The 17,961-nt window shown below is 31.4% G+C and overlaps 1 protein-coding gene across 1 annotated transcript in view; it reads right to left on the bottom strand.

The window, feature by feature from the left end:
* Positions 1–237: 237 nt before the first annotated feature.
* LOC129224868 (potassium voltage-gated channel subfamily H member 2-like) overlaps positions 238–17,961 on the bottom strand; it is a 174,990-nt gene continuing 157,266 nt past the window's right edge. Inside the window, exons 7-8 of the mRNA XM_054859414.1 lie at positions 2,482–2,705; positions 238–498 (exon numbers count right to left, since the gene is read on the bottom strand). Coding sequence (XP_054715389.1) covers positions 352–498; positions 2,482–2,705 — 371 coding nt within the window. The 3' untranslated portion in view covers positions 238–351. The remainder of the gene's footprint in view (positions 499–2,481; positions 2,706–17,961) is intronic.

The raw sequence follows: 17,961 nt of genomic DNA, 5'->3' as shown, positions 1-17,961 counted from the left end.
GTTTGATCAGGTTTAGATAAGAACTGATGTTTATGTTATTACATACGATTCTCAAAGTCAAGGGGAAAAGTATAATTAGTAAAACGTATAATGTTGGAGTTTCAATGACAAATCCTTCCTTTTTGACTTTGTTAAACTTTTGCTTTTCCAGTTTTTTTTTCTTTTTTTTTTCTTTTTTCTTTTCTTTTTTTTTTTTTTTTTTTTTGTCCTTCGTTGATCACACGCGCAATTCATTCCCAGTATCAGGTCTATTAAACAACCATGATAAAATCAGCTATTTTGACATTAGATGCATTGTCAAATGCAAAAAGGTGAAATGTTAGGTGCAGTGATGTATCCGAATGTGCAGAATCAAGAAAATATTTTTAGGAGTAAGAAAAATTGTAAAAGATGCTCAAAAATGTGACAAAAATGTTGCAGTGTCAAGTGTGGCGCAAGCAAACTTACCCAAGTTGGTTCTTGGTGAAGTGGCAAAGCAACTTTTCCCAATATCTTTAACTGCGGAAAGGGAAATTGTTAATCAAAAGGCTTGGCATTTTTTATTGAATTTATATTCGTTAACATTACTCTCAGCCACTTCATTCACTTTTTATTTCCAATATCATTAAGCTTCCTAAAGAAGCAATCATCCTATAATGCTTTTTTCTGAAAACCAGAATGAATAAAAACTTCATTCTTGAAGTATAACCATTTTAACTTACGAAGCTTGAGAAAAAAATAGTTCGTTATAAATGTCGAGAACTAATTAATAATTTGTGCATTATAATAATATTTGAAAAGGTTTTCTATCATCAAAAATTTTTTGCCAATTTTTTCAGTCATTTAAACCCAAATGCTCTACTGCGAAAATTTTAAAAACAACTATTATTTTCCCCAGTAGAAAACAAGTGAAATGCTCACTCGAAAATCTAGTTGACTTTTTGAGAATTTGGTGCTGCCATCTATGAGGAGCTCTGAGAAACAATTTTCCATACTGGAATCAACTTCTTCCAAATCAAAACCACTATATCAAAACTATCTTTCTTTCTCCTCTCAGATGTGTGGCTTCTGAGGTAACTTTCTTCTAGAAGAATTCCTTCTCCCTGGGCTTCTGCTTTTTTAAGGAGAGTGGAAGTGTGGGTTCCTTTAGAATTCATGCATGCAGAAAACTTTTACATGTATATATACGCACTAAATTTTAATTCCTCAAGGGATGTATTAAGAATCAAAATTATGCCCCCCCCCCCTTTATCCCACCATTTCCTATGCCAGTGATAGGAAGATAGAAAGGATCCTTTTCTGAAACGCGCGAAAAAAAAGTAAAAAAGGTTTTGTTTGTTCTTGCGTTACATTAATGAGTACCTGCGGAAACCATAAAATCTCTGTATTGTGAAAAATGGAACGAATCAACGGCACAAAAACCAACGAACTATTCTTAGAAAAGTGATTGACTGTGAAAATGCAATGTAAGGTTACCATTTCTTTCAAATTTTCGGTGTAGTAGGAAAAGTAAAAGATATTTAACATACAAGCCTGATCTTTTTAAAATCATTGATTTCAATTATTTGTCTTGAGCCTAAAGTTACTTTTATTTAGCACTTTTTAATTCAAGTGCGAATTGCAATAAAGAATGCGTATATACTCATCATGAAGTTGTTTTTTACTGAAAGGTTAAAAAAATGCATTTTTTCCCCTTTAAAAATGTACTAAAGAAATTATTATGAAGTTAACAAAAAAAAAATCATTTTCTGTCAAGTCAAGCAAGAAATTTATAATAGAACTATTGATATGCAGTCCTTTTGCAGATCAAAAATATTTTTGATCCACCACTTGGAATAATTTTTTGTAGAAGTACAGTTTAGCTCCATTTAACTGCATTATTTCTTCATGCCTAAATTCATACACTGATATTTAACTAATACACACATATTTTCAAATTGACTTATGCAATTGACCCAGAAGATTACGAATTCCTTTTCTGGAGTGGATACTGTACGAAGGTATGTAGATATCCCTCAACAGCATTTTGCAATGGCAAAGAAAGATATTCTTGTGAGCAATGTTATGCCGTTGAATTCCTATGGTTGAGAAGTTCTGTTAAAGCTATGTTATAGCCTTATTTAACTTTGGATGCACTTTACATTGCATGGAAGTATTAGTAACAGCAAAAACTAAAAGTCTAAATACAAAACGAAAACTTCGAGAAGTCTTACTTGGGTGACTCCCCCCCCCCCCCAAGTGATGTTTGTTATTTAATTTTGTTACCCACTTCACATAACACGGAAGTATTAGTAATAACAACAACAAAAAATGACTTACAGTTCAAGAACAAACCGGAAACTTTGACAAGTCTTACCTGGGCGACTTTCACCCCCACATATTTGTTATTTAATTTTGTTACCCACTTTATGTAATATGGAAGTATTAGTACCAACAACAACAACAACAAAAAAATCTAACAAACAGTTTAAGAACCAAACCGAAACTTTCGGGAAGTCTTACCTGGGCGACTTTCTCCCCCACGTGATGTTTGCTGTGAGCTTGCATGTCCCTGAGAAATTTGGAAGTGGTCGACGATTGGCTGTTCTCTTTGGGGGCCCCAGAGATGCCCCTGACGCCGGGCATTCCATCGTCGTTGCTGAAAGAGGGGGACCCGTATCGGAACCGGGTCAGGTCCGAATCCGAGGATGCATTCGGCAACGACTTCACCAGGTGATTTGCAGTAGCTACACGAAATTGAGAGGCACAGGAAGAGAAAGAGACATTTTTATAAACAATGAGGACACATGAACAAAATTTCAAAACCAACTCAGTTAATTAAATGAATGTTCAGCAAACAAATTCTCAATATGCTGATACATCATATGTAAACTTACGGTTGAGAAACGGCTATTTGCAGCTAATATAGTATCATCAATGAAAATAGTTTTTCTTAAGTATGCTGTTGCAATGGCAATGGAGAAATCCTCTAAGGCACTTGCAGCTGAACTTGTGTTTTGGGCAACCTAAATCTTTAGTTGTCAAGTTACTCAATAGATGGTGCAACTGAAAGCCATTCTTTATAAATAGTTTAAGTAGTGCCATCTATTGAGTCTCTCGATAACAAGAGTGGTAAATCGCCCACTGCACTAAAGCCTACCATGTTCTCTATCTAGAATTATTGTTTTTTTTTTTTTTTCAAAATTACATCGGATAACCAACAATACGTTTCGCTGTTTGAAAACAAGTTGTTTCCAGTGCTAACGTTCTTGTTGATGACCTTTTTCCATCAAGCGTCTAATGTCCGTTTAAATATTTACTGAGGACGTTAGTTTTTACCAAATAGTTTTCGTTTCGGAGATAATTCCCTCTTTTGTGGAAGGAATGCCTTACCGTTCAGTCCACCACAATAGTGTAAACTCGTGCTAAAATACCGTTTTAACAATTTTTATAAATGCCACTCTGAAACTCTTCATAACCGACTCTCGGGCTAACGTTAAGGAGATTTAATCAAAAGATATATATTCATGAAACGAAGTAAGTTATGCAAGTTAATCCATAGCTGAATATACTTTTTACCACAATAACACTTTAAAACAATAATGACCACAATATCACTTTAAAACATCAGATTTATTTCTACCGGTAATTGTTTTCTGCGACTTAGACTATTTTCATACACTTTATTATGCAAAAATCTACAACGAAGAAAAGCTCCCGTTTGATGCCAAACATTCTATTATTTAAATAAAAAAAGTAAAAGGTGACAAGGTTTCAAGTTCAAAATTGCTACGATAAAAAAAATTATTACTTAAAAAAATTCATTAAAGGTTGAAAATTTATCTTATCTCTAATTTTTTTAATTAGTTTGTCATAATTTTATACTTGTCAACAATGATAGCGAACATTACTGTTGACGACATAAGTATCTCCATATGAAACTGAGCAAGGGTTAGAATTTGAATCAGAAATGTTTAAAAAGAAATTCCAAGCTATAACACATTTAATTTTGCAAATAATGAAATTCATTTTTAGCATTATCACTAGTGCTTTTTAATGGTTCTAGTGCGTTTTAATAACTATAAATATAAAATACGTTGATTTAAAAATCAAGGGGGAAGAATTCTCGCAAAAATATATTTCCCTTTAAGACTCGGCAACATGTTCGGATTAACGTATTTTCATAAGATTTCATTGATCATAAAGTTTAGAAAGAATATAAACTTTTAAGGAATAATTTTTTACCGTCAGTGGTAAAAAGAATAGAATAGCTTTGGTTTGAGAAATCAATGATTTTGAAATACACCCCATTTTAATTATTATAGTCTACATCCTTTTTTATTGAGAGTGTCACGGTCAAGCACAGGTGAATAGTATGAATCTGTAAATAGTAAACCTTCAATAAATATCACATCCTACTCTAAGGGATCTAAGTAATAAAAATAAAATTTAGAAGAAAATCTGCAAAATGAGTCAAGGCAAAGCATGCCTGAGCGAAAGAAAAATAGGTTAATTCCTCTCTTGAAAAAAACTCATACACTAACAGATAGGAAAAAATTAACATATATTTAATAGAATTTTCTGCGACCTTCTCCTGATCTTCAGCCAGCATTTCCAGTCATTAAAAAATGTTTTCATATCCTAGAAATCACATTTTGCAAAACGTCAATAGCATCTGCTGCCTTGGCTTGTGTTTGGCTCCCCTCTAACCTGCCCACCACTTTAGAAGCTTCTAATTCCGTTAAATGAGTTCGTTGAGGCATCGCACTCATCGTAACAACGCGCTTACTGAATGTCGATCATTCTTTTCTGCTTTGTCTTATAGTAAGTTAAGAGCGAAATCTCATTCGCTGCCACTAAAACGCCGTCTTCGACGTCAAACTCAAAATTTACATACTGCGATGTTTCAAATTGAGAAAATTTCGTATTTGTGACTCCCTTCATCGATTCTATGCAACAAAATATTTGCTAATACCTTTTTTGTACAAGATTTACAATATCCTTTAATTGTTTTGAGCAATGTATACGGGCACACGTATTCTACTTTTAGTAGAAAAATAAAATGAATGACAGTTTTCATTAACCCTTGCAGCTATTTTGATAAGAATTGATCATGACGACATCTTAGTCACTATGCTGATTATTATTTACGAAACCTTTGCCACGATTGCAATAATTTTTCAAGACTATAGCTTTGTTACTATTTCTGTCAATTATTTACAACACTTTAGTCAAATAACATTTTGTAATTCGTAACAATATTACTTTGAACTCATTTTTGGATTCACGGCTACTTGATTTCAAACACTAAACAACACACTATTAGAATCGTTTCTTGCAATCAAAAATCTTTTCTTGACTAATGTTCCAAAAATGACTAAACAAACTATGACAGCTCATACACATATAATTTAAAAGTTTACTGCAACTAAAAATAATGAATTTTTTCTTTGTATTCTTAAGAATACACCATTAAACTATGCACGATACAATGACTAACTTTCATATTTCTTAGATCATTCAAAGTTTGTCGCAAGCAAAAAAGAAAACAAACTGGGTTTTATATCTTCTAATACGTAATAGTATAATAGTAATGACATTTCTTGACATTCAGACCAAAAGGAAAGTACTTTTAAAATATTGCCGAAGACTTGAAAACTCTTCAATAACAGTTTTATTGGGAAAACGATTTTTTTTCCTGGATATTCTTTAAAATGAAGCACGCATACGAGGAGAAAAGAGATTTTCGAAAATGGTGTTTTTATTACTGCCATTCTATTGCATAGATAGGTTATTTTTCATGACCGGAATGGTTTAAAACAGATTTGGGACACAGAATGAAATGCTTTGTGGTTTTGAAAAATGATATTTTAAATTTGGTTTTGAAATTAGACTAACATAAAATAAAACATGAACGGGTAGCATTTGTTTCTGATCTATGATATTAAAACACTGACAATTTGTTAAAAGTTTGGGAAGGGACATGCACTGTATTTTCTTAAAATTGATCCCGAAGTAATACATTAAAGATTGCTTCATGTATTCCGATTTTTCATGCACTTCATAAAGGCTATTCCAAGCATCAAGTTTATGGAATTAAGAGCAAGAATCTGAGAGAGTGTCACGCTTGTGATTCATACCATCTCAGATTTTCTCCAAAAATTAACAATTATTGCTTATCTTAATAAAAACCTAAATCCAGAATTTCTTGTTCTGAACTTGAGTTGTTCAGTTTTTATGGGCCTCTAAAGGTCAACACGTAGCAACAAAAATTGAGCGGATTTATAAGACATGGAACTTGCTATGAGCCACAACTGTTGCTAAGAACAATTTGCCTCCAAATCCTTTTTATGTACGAAGGATAGAAAGTTCAAACTTTACAAAATGAATGATAAATTTGCTGCAAGTTATTGCCGCAAGGTCAATGAAGGTCACAAAAAGCGGCATTTTTGACGTTTTTTAGCATTTTTGAGATCGAAAAACAGATTGCGCCTGTCAGTTGCCACGGCAAAAGTAATGTCGCTTGAAAGGTAAGTATGTGCACTTTGAAAAAATTCATAATTAACTGAGGCATGTTAAATGTACTTTTAGTTACATTAGGCCGAAATAGCGAAAATGTCACATTTTATTGATATTCAAACAGTTATAACTCCTTGCGCGAACCACATATTGAAATATTTTTTCCCTTATCATGCCCTATTATTGGTCTTACTAAAACAATAAACTCCATTGAGGCGAAATGCTTTAAATTTTTTAAAATAAGTAGTAACTTTGCCAATTTTTGTCGTCATGGATTTTTCTTTCTTCATACCAGACTTCATGCCAGACTTTTTGGTATTCTAATAATATATTTCGATATATAAATTGATGTTTTATTGTTCTGAGGGAGAGGACGGTGACACATTTGACATTCATTTAAATTTGCACATGACTTTTAACATTTACAACTTTTATATTTAGGCTCAACGTCATAAAATGAATGGTGAAATAATTATTTTTCTAAATATGCAATCATCATCGTCATCCAATTCAGCATCAAAATATTTAGCAGTCACTTTCATTCTGCTAAAATAGGACATAACGTGCTCTTATGTTAAATATTCTTCTGGGCTAAACTTTTTCTTACCCTGAAAGTTTAAACCATCTCATCATTTTTACAACATTATGAGCCATACATTTATTTCCTTTCTTTCCCTTTGTTGAAAATTTAAGAAGAAATTCTTTTTGACTTTGGTTGAGCCGAGTAAACAACTTTTTTTTTTTTTTGGGGGGGGGGGGGCGGTCTTTAGAGCCCATCCATATTGTGAAACCAGATTTGAAAACATATTGGATAGCTACTCGATGCAGTAGCACTTTCAGAAGAGTTGATAATTGGATAGCTTTTTTATTTGTAATAGTCTCCATTATTTTTGAAATTTATTTTTCGCTTTATCCATTCCTTAGAAAAGTTAAGGAATTTTGTGCTCGCCTTTGGCTATATGAATTGATAATTCATTGGCAGTTTTAAATGTGCACGTACAGTTGTCCACAGGACAAAACTGTAAACTTACGAATTTTTGACCAAGACATGCATATTTCTGGCTCTGATCTCTGTCGGAGTTTTTTTTTCCCCTGAGTTAAATGGGCGAATTATTTGAAAACACACACACGCAAAAATAATTTATCTTACATTTATTTTTTATTGGAATGTTAAAAGTGCAATAGTTCAAATAAATAGCTTCAAGAAGAAATAATAGCCTTGAGTACAAAATTTTCAAAAAAAAAAAAAAAAACACTTTTTTTTTACAGAAATGGTCTGAAACTGATCTGTTTTAAAGGGCCGTTCTAAAAACATTCAGGAGTCTTAGATGGAACTATATGTTTGATTTCAAAAAAAAAAAAAAAAAAATTTTTCAATATAATAACTGAAATTGTTGACTAAATTACTTTGCACTGAAATATGCAAAATTTAAATGTTATTAATGTCTTATGTTAAGTTAAATGAATGTCAAAAATATCATATGTGTCACAGAACAATGAAACATCAATTTATACTGTAAACTATATTATTAGAATACCAGAAATTTTGACAAATAGTATGAAGAAAAAAAAATCCATAATGACAGAAATAGGCAAAGTTATTTAAAAAAAAATGAAAGCATTTCGTTTCAGTGGAGTTTATTGTTTGGTAAGACCAATAATACGGCATGATAAGGGCAAAAAAATTATTTCAATATGTTGTTCGTGCAAGGAGTTATGACAGTTTGAATATCAGTAAAATATGACATTTTCGCTATTTCGGCCTAATGTAACTGAAGTACATTAAACTTGCCTCAATTAATTATGCAGTTTTTTCAAAGTGCACATTTTTACCTTTCAAGCGACAGTACTTTTTCCGTGGCAACTGAATGGTGCAATCTGTTTTTCGACCTCAAAAATGCTTAAAAACGTCAAAAATGCCACTTTTTGTGACCTTCATTGACCTTCCGGCAATAACTTGTCACAAATTTATCATTCATTTTGTAAAGTTTGAACTTTCTATCCTTCATACATAAAAAGGATTTGGAGGCAAATTGCTCTCGGCAAATATTGTGGCTCATAGCAAGTTCCACGTCTTATAAATCCGCTCAATTTTTGTTGCCGCGCGTTGACCTTTAGGGACCCATAAAAACTGAACAACTCAACTTCAGAACATGAAATTCTGGATTTAGGTCTTTATTAAGATAATTACTAATCGGTAATTTTTTGAAGAAAATCTGAGATGGCATGAATCACCTCATAATGCTAGGCGTGACAGTTTCTCAAATTCCTGCTCTTAAATGTTTTGTAAAATTGTACATGCAATAAGACACTAGCATGGCAAAACATTTCTCATTTGCAAATTAAGCACTCACACATATTACTGCGAACGAAGTTTTTTTTATTAAGGAATAGTTTAAGCACATGTGTGTGCAAGCCTTTAAATTAAGCACAGTTACATTGAAAGGAATGAAACACGCGGATCAATTTGTTTCTGCTCCCCCTCATTAAGATAGAACTAGCAAACGTCTTCCCTGGACGTTTGCCAGTTTTATAGTAACCGTGGCAGGAAATACATTAGTAGCTGCCTAAGCCTTTCTTACTTCAATTTTGAATCAAATGAAACGGATTCTATTGATTAAAGAATGAATTAAGTTTTATGCGATACATCGTTTTTCATCAGAGCAAAGATAAGTAAGCAAAAAATGTATGCCTATTTAAGAATTGGTAGATTATTTTGATGACAGTTGAATCGATTATTTCAGAAAGGGTATAAGTCCAACTAATGCAAATTTTCATAAATCAATAAAGAGTGAATATTTCATTCAGAAATGAACTAAATTCTACGAAAATGTTTATGTCTAATCTAGCCACAAGTGGGATCATTGCCTCATCTTAAATTACGTTTTATTTCGTCACTGAAATTAATTGAAATTATTTTTAAATTGGACTTATGCCCATTCTGCAACAAATATCCTGAAAGACTAGTTTACGGTGATGAAAATGTAAATCAAGTGAAACAGAGTTGTTTCAACCTGATTTGTGATAATAAGAAATAATATTACAAAGTGACAAAAATAATTAGTGAAGCCCTTATTCATAAATTCATTATTTTAAGAAAATACATCGTGCATTTTTTTCTTTCTCTCCTCTTGTTTTACTGAAATAATAAAGTATAGCATAAAAAAGTTTAAAAAAAAAATACAAAAACTAACAAACTGAGATAAAAAGCAAAAGTTTTACGTGTATAAAACTATATTCATCAAATACATCCTCCATGAAAATCTTTTTTTCTATCCTTCTCATGTCTAGTTTTGTGTACCAAGTTCGATGTACGTATTAGTATGACTATGTTCAAAATTGCACAGAATAATCATCTTGATATTTGTTATTTCTTTTAACAATATGAAATTTTTCCCTTTATACTCAATATCGGCAGAGGTAGTTCAGCAGACAAGCATTACTTGGCAATATTCTCTTGAAAACCGTCTATAAAACAGCTAACCTAAAACCGTTCCTTTGATGTTATATCGAATAGTTACATCTCAGGTTATGCATTATAAATGTTGATAATTGAAAACATTTGTCGCCCAGTAGAATCTTTTTCCAAAATCTCAATTTGGGGGATAAGTCCTGTTAAAAAATGAAGGGCGCCTGTTTAAACAGTTACAGATTTCACTGTTTTAAACAGATTTGACGGTGAATCTTGATGTAATTTCAGGATTTCACTTATTGGATTTCACATGGTTATAATCTGTCATACCTGTTGAACATTTGCTTTACTGTCCTAAAATCCTGATCCAAAGGGCATACGAATGTCCTCTCAGAGGAAAGTCATCAGCAATTTTGTTAAATTTCTTCAGTGTTATTTCTAGAAAAAGTCTCCTGTAGTGTTGTTCTTATTTTGACCAGAGTACATCTCACTGAAAGCATACAGTTTTTTCGCAGTTCTTGGAGTGCTGTTAATAAAACCCCTGATAAATTAGCGAATTTCATTCGGGTTCCGTGATTTCGAATCACCCCCCCCCCCTAACCACCCGATCTGACGAACTTACCATTACCGAAATTATGTTAGATCAAAGGAGTTATTTGTTTTTACTTCATTACGCCAAAAAATCCAGTACTTCTATGATCTTGCCATTGCGTCTTACTATTGCTTCCTTCGCGTTTAGTGCAGAAAGAGCATAAGTCCGGGACTTATACCCTTTCTGCACTAAACGAGAAACGTGACCCCTAAATAAAGTGCTTTGTTTTACAAGAATTGACTTCCCTGCTACACTAGCCGATGACTCTACATACAAGCATGTGAAAATCACAGGTAACTCATCGGTTATCATAATCGATTCGGTTGAAGAGTTGATAATAAAAAATAAAACTAATATATAAAATATGCTTCATCAAACCTCTCGTCACGCTGCACCTGTATGCACACACGCTATCTTACTTCAGATCACGACAATTTATTTTCTAAATATCCTCAACCTTACCTTTTGTTCCAGTGACATCATTTAATCATGTAATGCATACATAAAACCTCTAAATGAATGTAAGCAGCATCTTTAAAATGGCACCATGTGCACCAATATCTTATTGTTGCTACCTAGTGCTATTTTTCAGTAAAGACCTAGTTATTTCAACAGCATAATAACTGTGATTTTTTGTTTATTTTTGTAAATAAGAAAATTAATTTTTATTACTTTATAATACACGTCACTTCCATACTTTAAAATTGTGCAAAAATTTTGCTTAAAAATTTAGAAAACAATATTTTGAACCTCATATGAGGTAAGTGAAAAATAGAAAGTATAAGTAGCATTCAGAACAAGAAAAAGAACGATATTTTCTCAGATAATGTTACTTTCAAAAGCTCACACTTTTTTGCATTGAAAAGAGATTGAATCATCGAAAAATGTGTATCATAACAGTTTCCAATTTATGTTTTTTCAACGTTGTGTATCCTACTGTTACTTGATGGTGTAGAACCGACCCATCCCACTTGTGACATCTGTGTACTAAAACCACTAAAAGGTCTATAATGCACTTTACATGTTCTTCAGTGGTTGCTCACTCGCGCAAAATATAAACATGACAAAAAACTTTTCAGTAGCAGAATAAAGAAACAAGCTACAAAACTAAAGCAATTTTGACAGCTTCTAGCGCTAGAAAGCAAAACGAAATGTTATATAGTGAGACTGAAGAATTTGAAATTACTGAAGTGTTTTTACCTTTTTGTGAAGCTATCGAAAATTCCAAAGGCCTCTCCAGGTCCGGCTGCGAGACAGCAAAGTCGGGTTGGCGCGCTAGACACAAAAAACCAAGCTTTTGATTGGTTGAAATTTAGATGTCGAAAAACTTTCTAGCCTTCTACGAGTTTGCAGTAATCGAAGAGCAACAATTGTGGATCTTTGTAAGGACATTTTTAATCAACGTAGATACTGATACACTCCCAATATAAACTGTTTCGGGGTTGACGAGTTGTGTTCAATTTTTATTTACTCTTTGAAGAAAATATTTAAGTGTAACACTATCAAACTGTATTTGCAATTTCAACAATATTGACATTTATTTTATTTTCCTGAAAATTAATTTTATAACTGAAAATCAACAAATATTAAATTCATTAATTATACTCTTGTATCTTTCTTTTAAAGTAACAGTAAAAATGACAATACTCTCTAGCATTGTATTCTTAGATTTTGGATATGTTGGGAAAAAAAATTAGATGTCTGTACTTAACACGATATAATTAACCGTTCATAAGCTTGATATAAATACAAAGTTTTTTCTTATTCATTATCGAATCGTGCTAAAAGAGTTCTTAATAAGTATGTAACGTGTTTATTTTTAAAGGACTTTGAAACATAGCTTCGTCTCCAAAATATATTTCGTGATGTAAAATGATAAATAACAACATTTAATTGCACAAAACTGCAGGTTACTGCAGTTTTATGCAATTGCAGCAACCTGCAGTTTTGTGCAATGAAATTTTGTCATTTATTATCTTATACTTCAAATTCAAAGGTGTTATTAATCTACATTTCTTGATGTTTATATTGACATGCTCTCTTAATATGAAAGACTAGTATTCAGGCTTGACAAAAACAAGACGATAATACTTAGTCGTTTAATGTCAAATTTTATTTTGTGCATGAAAATAGTATTTTCAGGGTCGACAGTCAATGGAAGTCTTCAAAAAACAGTTCAAATTCTTTGTTTGAAAATAAATATAGTAGCTTTTCAAGACACTAAAAGAGGCAGATTAAAGGAAAAATACGAGGGAGGTAATATATTTCTATACTTTCCGAGGATTATGAGAAAATTTAATTGAACATTTGTGAGTGACAAACAACGAATAAGGACAAAGTGATCCCTCCCATTAAAGTAGCAGAGAAAGTCTTTCAACTATCCCTTCAGGCATAATATGGTTCAAGAGTTTGGAGGAAAGGAAAACTTCTCTTCCGAAAAGAAGGAAAATATCTCAAAACTTGAAGGCATTTTTGGAAGTTTGAAGAGCTCTTGAGATGGATATTGAACTTTAGCTTTCACTTTGAAGCAGAAAACAGCTCAATATGTTCATCAATAAAAGGGGCAAATTTTTCAACAGCACCAAGTGTTTCTTTGAAGTGCTCATAAAATCTCGGATCAACCCTTCTTATGAAACAAAGATATTTTTTTAAAGGAAGATTTGTGTGGCTATCGCAAGTAGTAGACTCGTTAAATTAACATCGTATTATAGATTAACTTCTATGTTCATTTTTGCTAATGTTATTTACGATAATAAACCGCCTCTTTTATTAAAATTTTATTAGTAGAGCAGCAAAATATTGCGAGTGTTTGCGGACTAAATGAAATTATTTGATGAGTCAAGATAATTTTAAAAGCAAAGTCATAAAATGTGTTAAGCTCCGTTTCTTTGATTAAATCATTCTCGTAAGTTTTTGATTGGGAACTATTTATGATGTTTAATTTAAAAAATATATCAGTCGAAACAAAAGGAATTTGGAAGATTAGATCTTCTAGAAGAACTGTATGAAATTATTAAATAAAAAGTGAGATGTGGTAAAATATAAGGTGCTTCAGGGAGTATTACAAAGATAGGATAGCTTTTCAAAAATTCTTTCAAAAAAAAAAAAACCCCTCCTAAATTGAACTACTTGAACATTATGTATGAAAAATGTCACATTTTTCCACGAAATATCCTTTCCAATTTTAATTGAGGAAAGTTCATTTTCTGACAAAATAAAAATAGTTTTGAATCAAAAAGCGCTAATATTTTAAAAATAATATTTATACTTCTCCTCATAATGTGTTAATGAACAGTAACTTTGAGATTTTCACGATTTAATAGTTTTCAGTTAAAACATAATGTTAGGTTGAGTAACTAAATTTTTTTTCAGATTCATTCTACAGACAGTTCATTTCCTTAAATGCTCAATTATAACTCAAGAACTTTTAAAAAGACACAGGTTTGGTTTTGAAAAACTAAGTTCTTATTTTGTGATTTTTATTCGCATCATAGAAGTCATGTTCATCATAGTCTTAAAAATGAATCTCTGCTAAATTGATACAGGTGTGACTCTATTCATTTATTTTTTTCCATGAAGTTCGATAAATAACCCATGCTTAAACATTATTATTAATTCAATAAAGTGTTTCGTTTAGATCAGAAATGAAAATTGTCTCCATCAGAAGCATATAATTAGGAAAATAAGATTTAGACAAAAATAATGTACTTTTATTTTAATAGATTAAACTCAAAAGATTGATTTATTACAAAGCTCATTTCAGAAATACATTTCAAGACTTTATTTTCGTTCTGAATGAGAGAATTCATATTGTAAAACGCCCCCCACCCCTCCTCTGAAATCTTAACTGATACTTCTTAATGTTCTTTTTCAGATACCATTCATTTCATAAAAGATTTGTTTTACGAGAAATATATGTAGATATATTGCTTATAACAGTCATACTTAACTGACTGAATCTTTCATTTCCGCTATTTTAATAACTCCTTATTTCAAATGTGATTACCATTCCCTCTCCGCCCCCCTCCTTTTTTACAATAAAGCATATGCATGAAATCGACTTGTTTAAAAAATAAAGGTTAATGACAAACCAAATCTTATTACATTTTAGTAAGTAAAAATACTTGCTGCTTAAAAGAAAAATGCCTGATTTTTAGAAGTGAGTGATTTAATAACGTTTTAAAAGAATTCTAATGCTTCAAAATGCTATTCAGAATATTAGATATTCACAGAAAGGATATATAGGGCGGAGATGATAGAATTAAATGAAAATATCTCATATCTTAAAACAATTTTCAGCTGAAGAATTTACCTGAAACATGTGGGGAAAGTGGGGAATGGAGAAGATAAGAGTTTTTAAAAGGTAGGTAATAATAACATTGGAGTCATATCATGTCAAACCAGTAAGTTACTTCACGTGACCATCTCAGATGTCCAATAAAACTTTGAGAAAGTTTACTCTGACACATAACAGTAATAAAAAATACAATCAAAAAAATGTTTGATGAATAATTAATTTTTGAAATTTGCTAAAATGCACTTGATTGCTTGCCAGCAGTGATTTCAAATGTTATAATTTTAGTTTTACAAAGGCTACGTAGTTGCGTAAGAGCTCATTCTAAAGTGAATTGCATACAGTTTGATTGGATATATAACTTGAATATTTCTCATGAAAACAATTTAAAAAATTGCACATAAATATGACTCGTTGAAAAGTTAAAATTTCAAAAAGTTTCTTGAAAATCTGAGACGGTCAATGGTCAAGTTGCTTTTTTTTTTCTTTTTTAGGTGATTAGGCATGGAATAACCTACAGCTTCCGAATTTAAGTAAGACATTTAGTTATGTGACTAACATATCTTAAACACATTTTAAAGGACCTAGCAGACATTGAGAATAGTTATTTTTTTGGGTTATTAAACCCCTCCCTCCCCCCTCCCTCTAAAAAAATGCTGACAATCTGTCAAACTTTATGGCTGGGAATTAAGGGACTGAGTTTAAGCTAAGAGAGCAAATATTGCTGACAGACGTGATATTAGGGAGAAAAATAGATTTTTATAGGAACATTTTGCAAGAAACATACCAGAATAAATAGCGTTTACAATGATTTTTCTTCCTTTTTCTTAAAACAAAAGGCAATAAAGATATTTTAGATGCCTTTTTTTATTTATTATTAATATTTTTTATTAATCTTTGTTGAAAAAAAAATGTTTCCACACATTTTATTATTGCTTATACAAATACCAACTCGGCATTAAAAAGTATTTTACACAAACATCACTTCGATAATTTTCTATTTTTCTTTTGAATTAAGCTAGATACTTTCCCGTAAACAAATTAACTTCCTATTTATTTACGGTTACTTCTCATTCAATATATTTCGTTGCCAAACCATTTATTTAGATTGCGTTCTATTTTTCACTTTTAGAACGTTGAGATAATTTATTCTCATAACGTTTAATTATAGCAACGTTCACTCTGTATTGATTTATAAAACTAACTCCCTGACGCATTCTTATTTGTACCGTTCTATTTCTACCATTTTAATGGTGAAGCACTTCATTGAGACAGTGCTACCGTTAAGGACTAATTAATTTCACTTTTTGACTCGGAACTTATTCATAGTAGCACTTTCAGTTCCTAAAATTTTAAACTTTGTTGTACCGTCTAAAATTACAACAACGCTTTCATGTACCTTTAGGCTCTAACTTATTTCATTTAGTGTTGAAATTGGTCAATAATACTTGATTTAAGTTCTATACTACAGACAGATGTATTAAATTTTCGTTCCAAGCTTGAAAATAATATAAATGATATTTTTGTGGCATTTACAGAGGAAATTTTAAATTTTATTTCTGATCGTCTGATATTACAACGGCGCTTTCATGTACCTTTAGATTCTAGTTAATACACCTCAATAAAACCTCCATATGTTTTTAGATTCAAACCTTAGAATATATCGTTACCCAGTTTTCGTTGTTTCAACTATGACTTTAAATTAGGTCATTGAAACAGAAAATTATAATAAACCTCTATAACTATGTAACCTCTATATAACCTCTTTTTTATATTAGGACCTCGGAATATTATGTTAACACAGTTTTAGCAGTTTAAATTAGGATTTTAAAGTTGGTTCCTGAAACATAATTATAATACACATCCATTTAATATTTGTATAACCTCTATAATGTTTTTATGTTTGGACCTCAGAACATTAGGCTACACAGTTCTAGTAGCTTAAATTAGGTTTTAAAACAGAGAATCATAATAAACTTTCATATAACAAATGTGCAGCTTCTACATAACCGTTTTTTTTCGGACCTCAGAGTATTATGTTATATAGGTCTAGTAATTCAAATTATGAGCTTAAATTAGGTTCTTGAAGAATTATAATACACCTCTATATAATAACTGTATAACCTCTATATTTTTGTGTTCAGATCTCAGAATATTATTTTACACAATTCTGATAGTTTTAATTACAAGCTCAAATTAGGTTCTTGAAACAGAGAATCATCGGATCGTTAAACAGGGAATTATAATAAGATTTTGTATAATTTGGTGTGTATCAGACTCCACAGTTGTTCTCTTCGTAAAATGTGAATAATTTGTTTTATTTCATGCATATTTCCTAAGCCGCAACTTTCGGTGCTGGTGCAGCGTGTCCTCTACGCTATTTTTTTTTTTTTCTAGTATATCTGTTATATGCAATCGAACCTCGTTTTATAGAACATGAGATAAAATAAACACGTATTTCATTGATATTTTCTGCTGATTCCCTCTTATTCTATTTCCTTTAAAAATTTATCATTTTAGAAAGCCGGCATTTAGTTGTTTTAAAGCTAACTTTCTGATTTATTCCCCTTCTGTCTGAAACTTGAGTTCTTCAAAGAAAGTTTGTTTCATCTTGTTCTATTTTGAATCGAATTGCATATCTTTTCAGTTCTTTTTTTATGCTTATTAATTTCTCTGTTCTATCCACAAGACCAACTTTTTTTTTTTGAAGAAAAAAAGGTATCGCGCATTTTTTATGTTGCAAAAAGCAAACTTTTTGGCACATGTAGTCGCTAAAAAGACAAATGGGCGTATCTAAAAAAAAAAAAAAATCAAAAAATGAGTTATGACCACCACAGAAATGACCAAGGTTGATTTTATAATGTAACCAATGGGCGTATCTCTACAATAAATAGTAAAAAAGGTACAGTCCCTCACACTGGTGGCGGTTCTCAAGCGATACAATAAACTGGAAATCTTTCCATCGGTTTTCTGAAAAATGCTTAAAAATGAAATACGCTCCGCTCGTCTTTTTAGCGACGATGTATTTGCACTGCAAGCTTTAGGACCCCATTTTTGCTATTTTTTCACTGACAAGTTCTACTAACGGAAATACCTAAAATATTTCAATAATATTAACGAAGAAAAAAAAAATCAATACATATCATATAATACCACGTTATTGAAAATATTCAAGTGGATCTAGAG

The sequence above is a fragment of the Uloborus diversus genome, chromosome 6 (assembly GCF_026930045.1).
Source record: "Uloborus diversus isolate 005 chromosome 6, Udiv.v.3.1, whole genome shotgun sequence".
NCBI classification, from domain to species: Eukaryota; Metazoa; Arthropoda; class Arachnida; order Araneae; family Uloboridae; genus Uloborus; species Uloborus diversus.
Note: the sequence above shows the minus strand (reverse complement) of the source record. Positions and strands in the feature narration are given on the sequence as shown.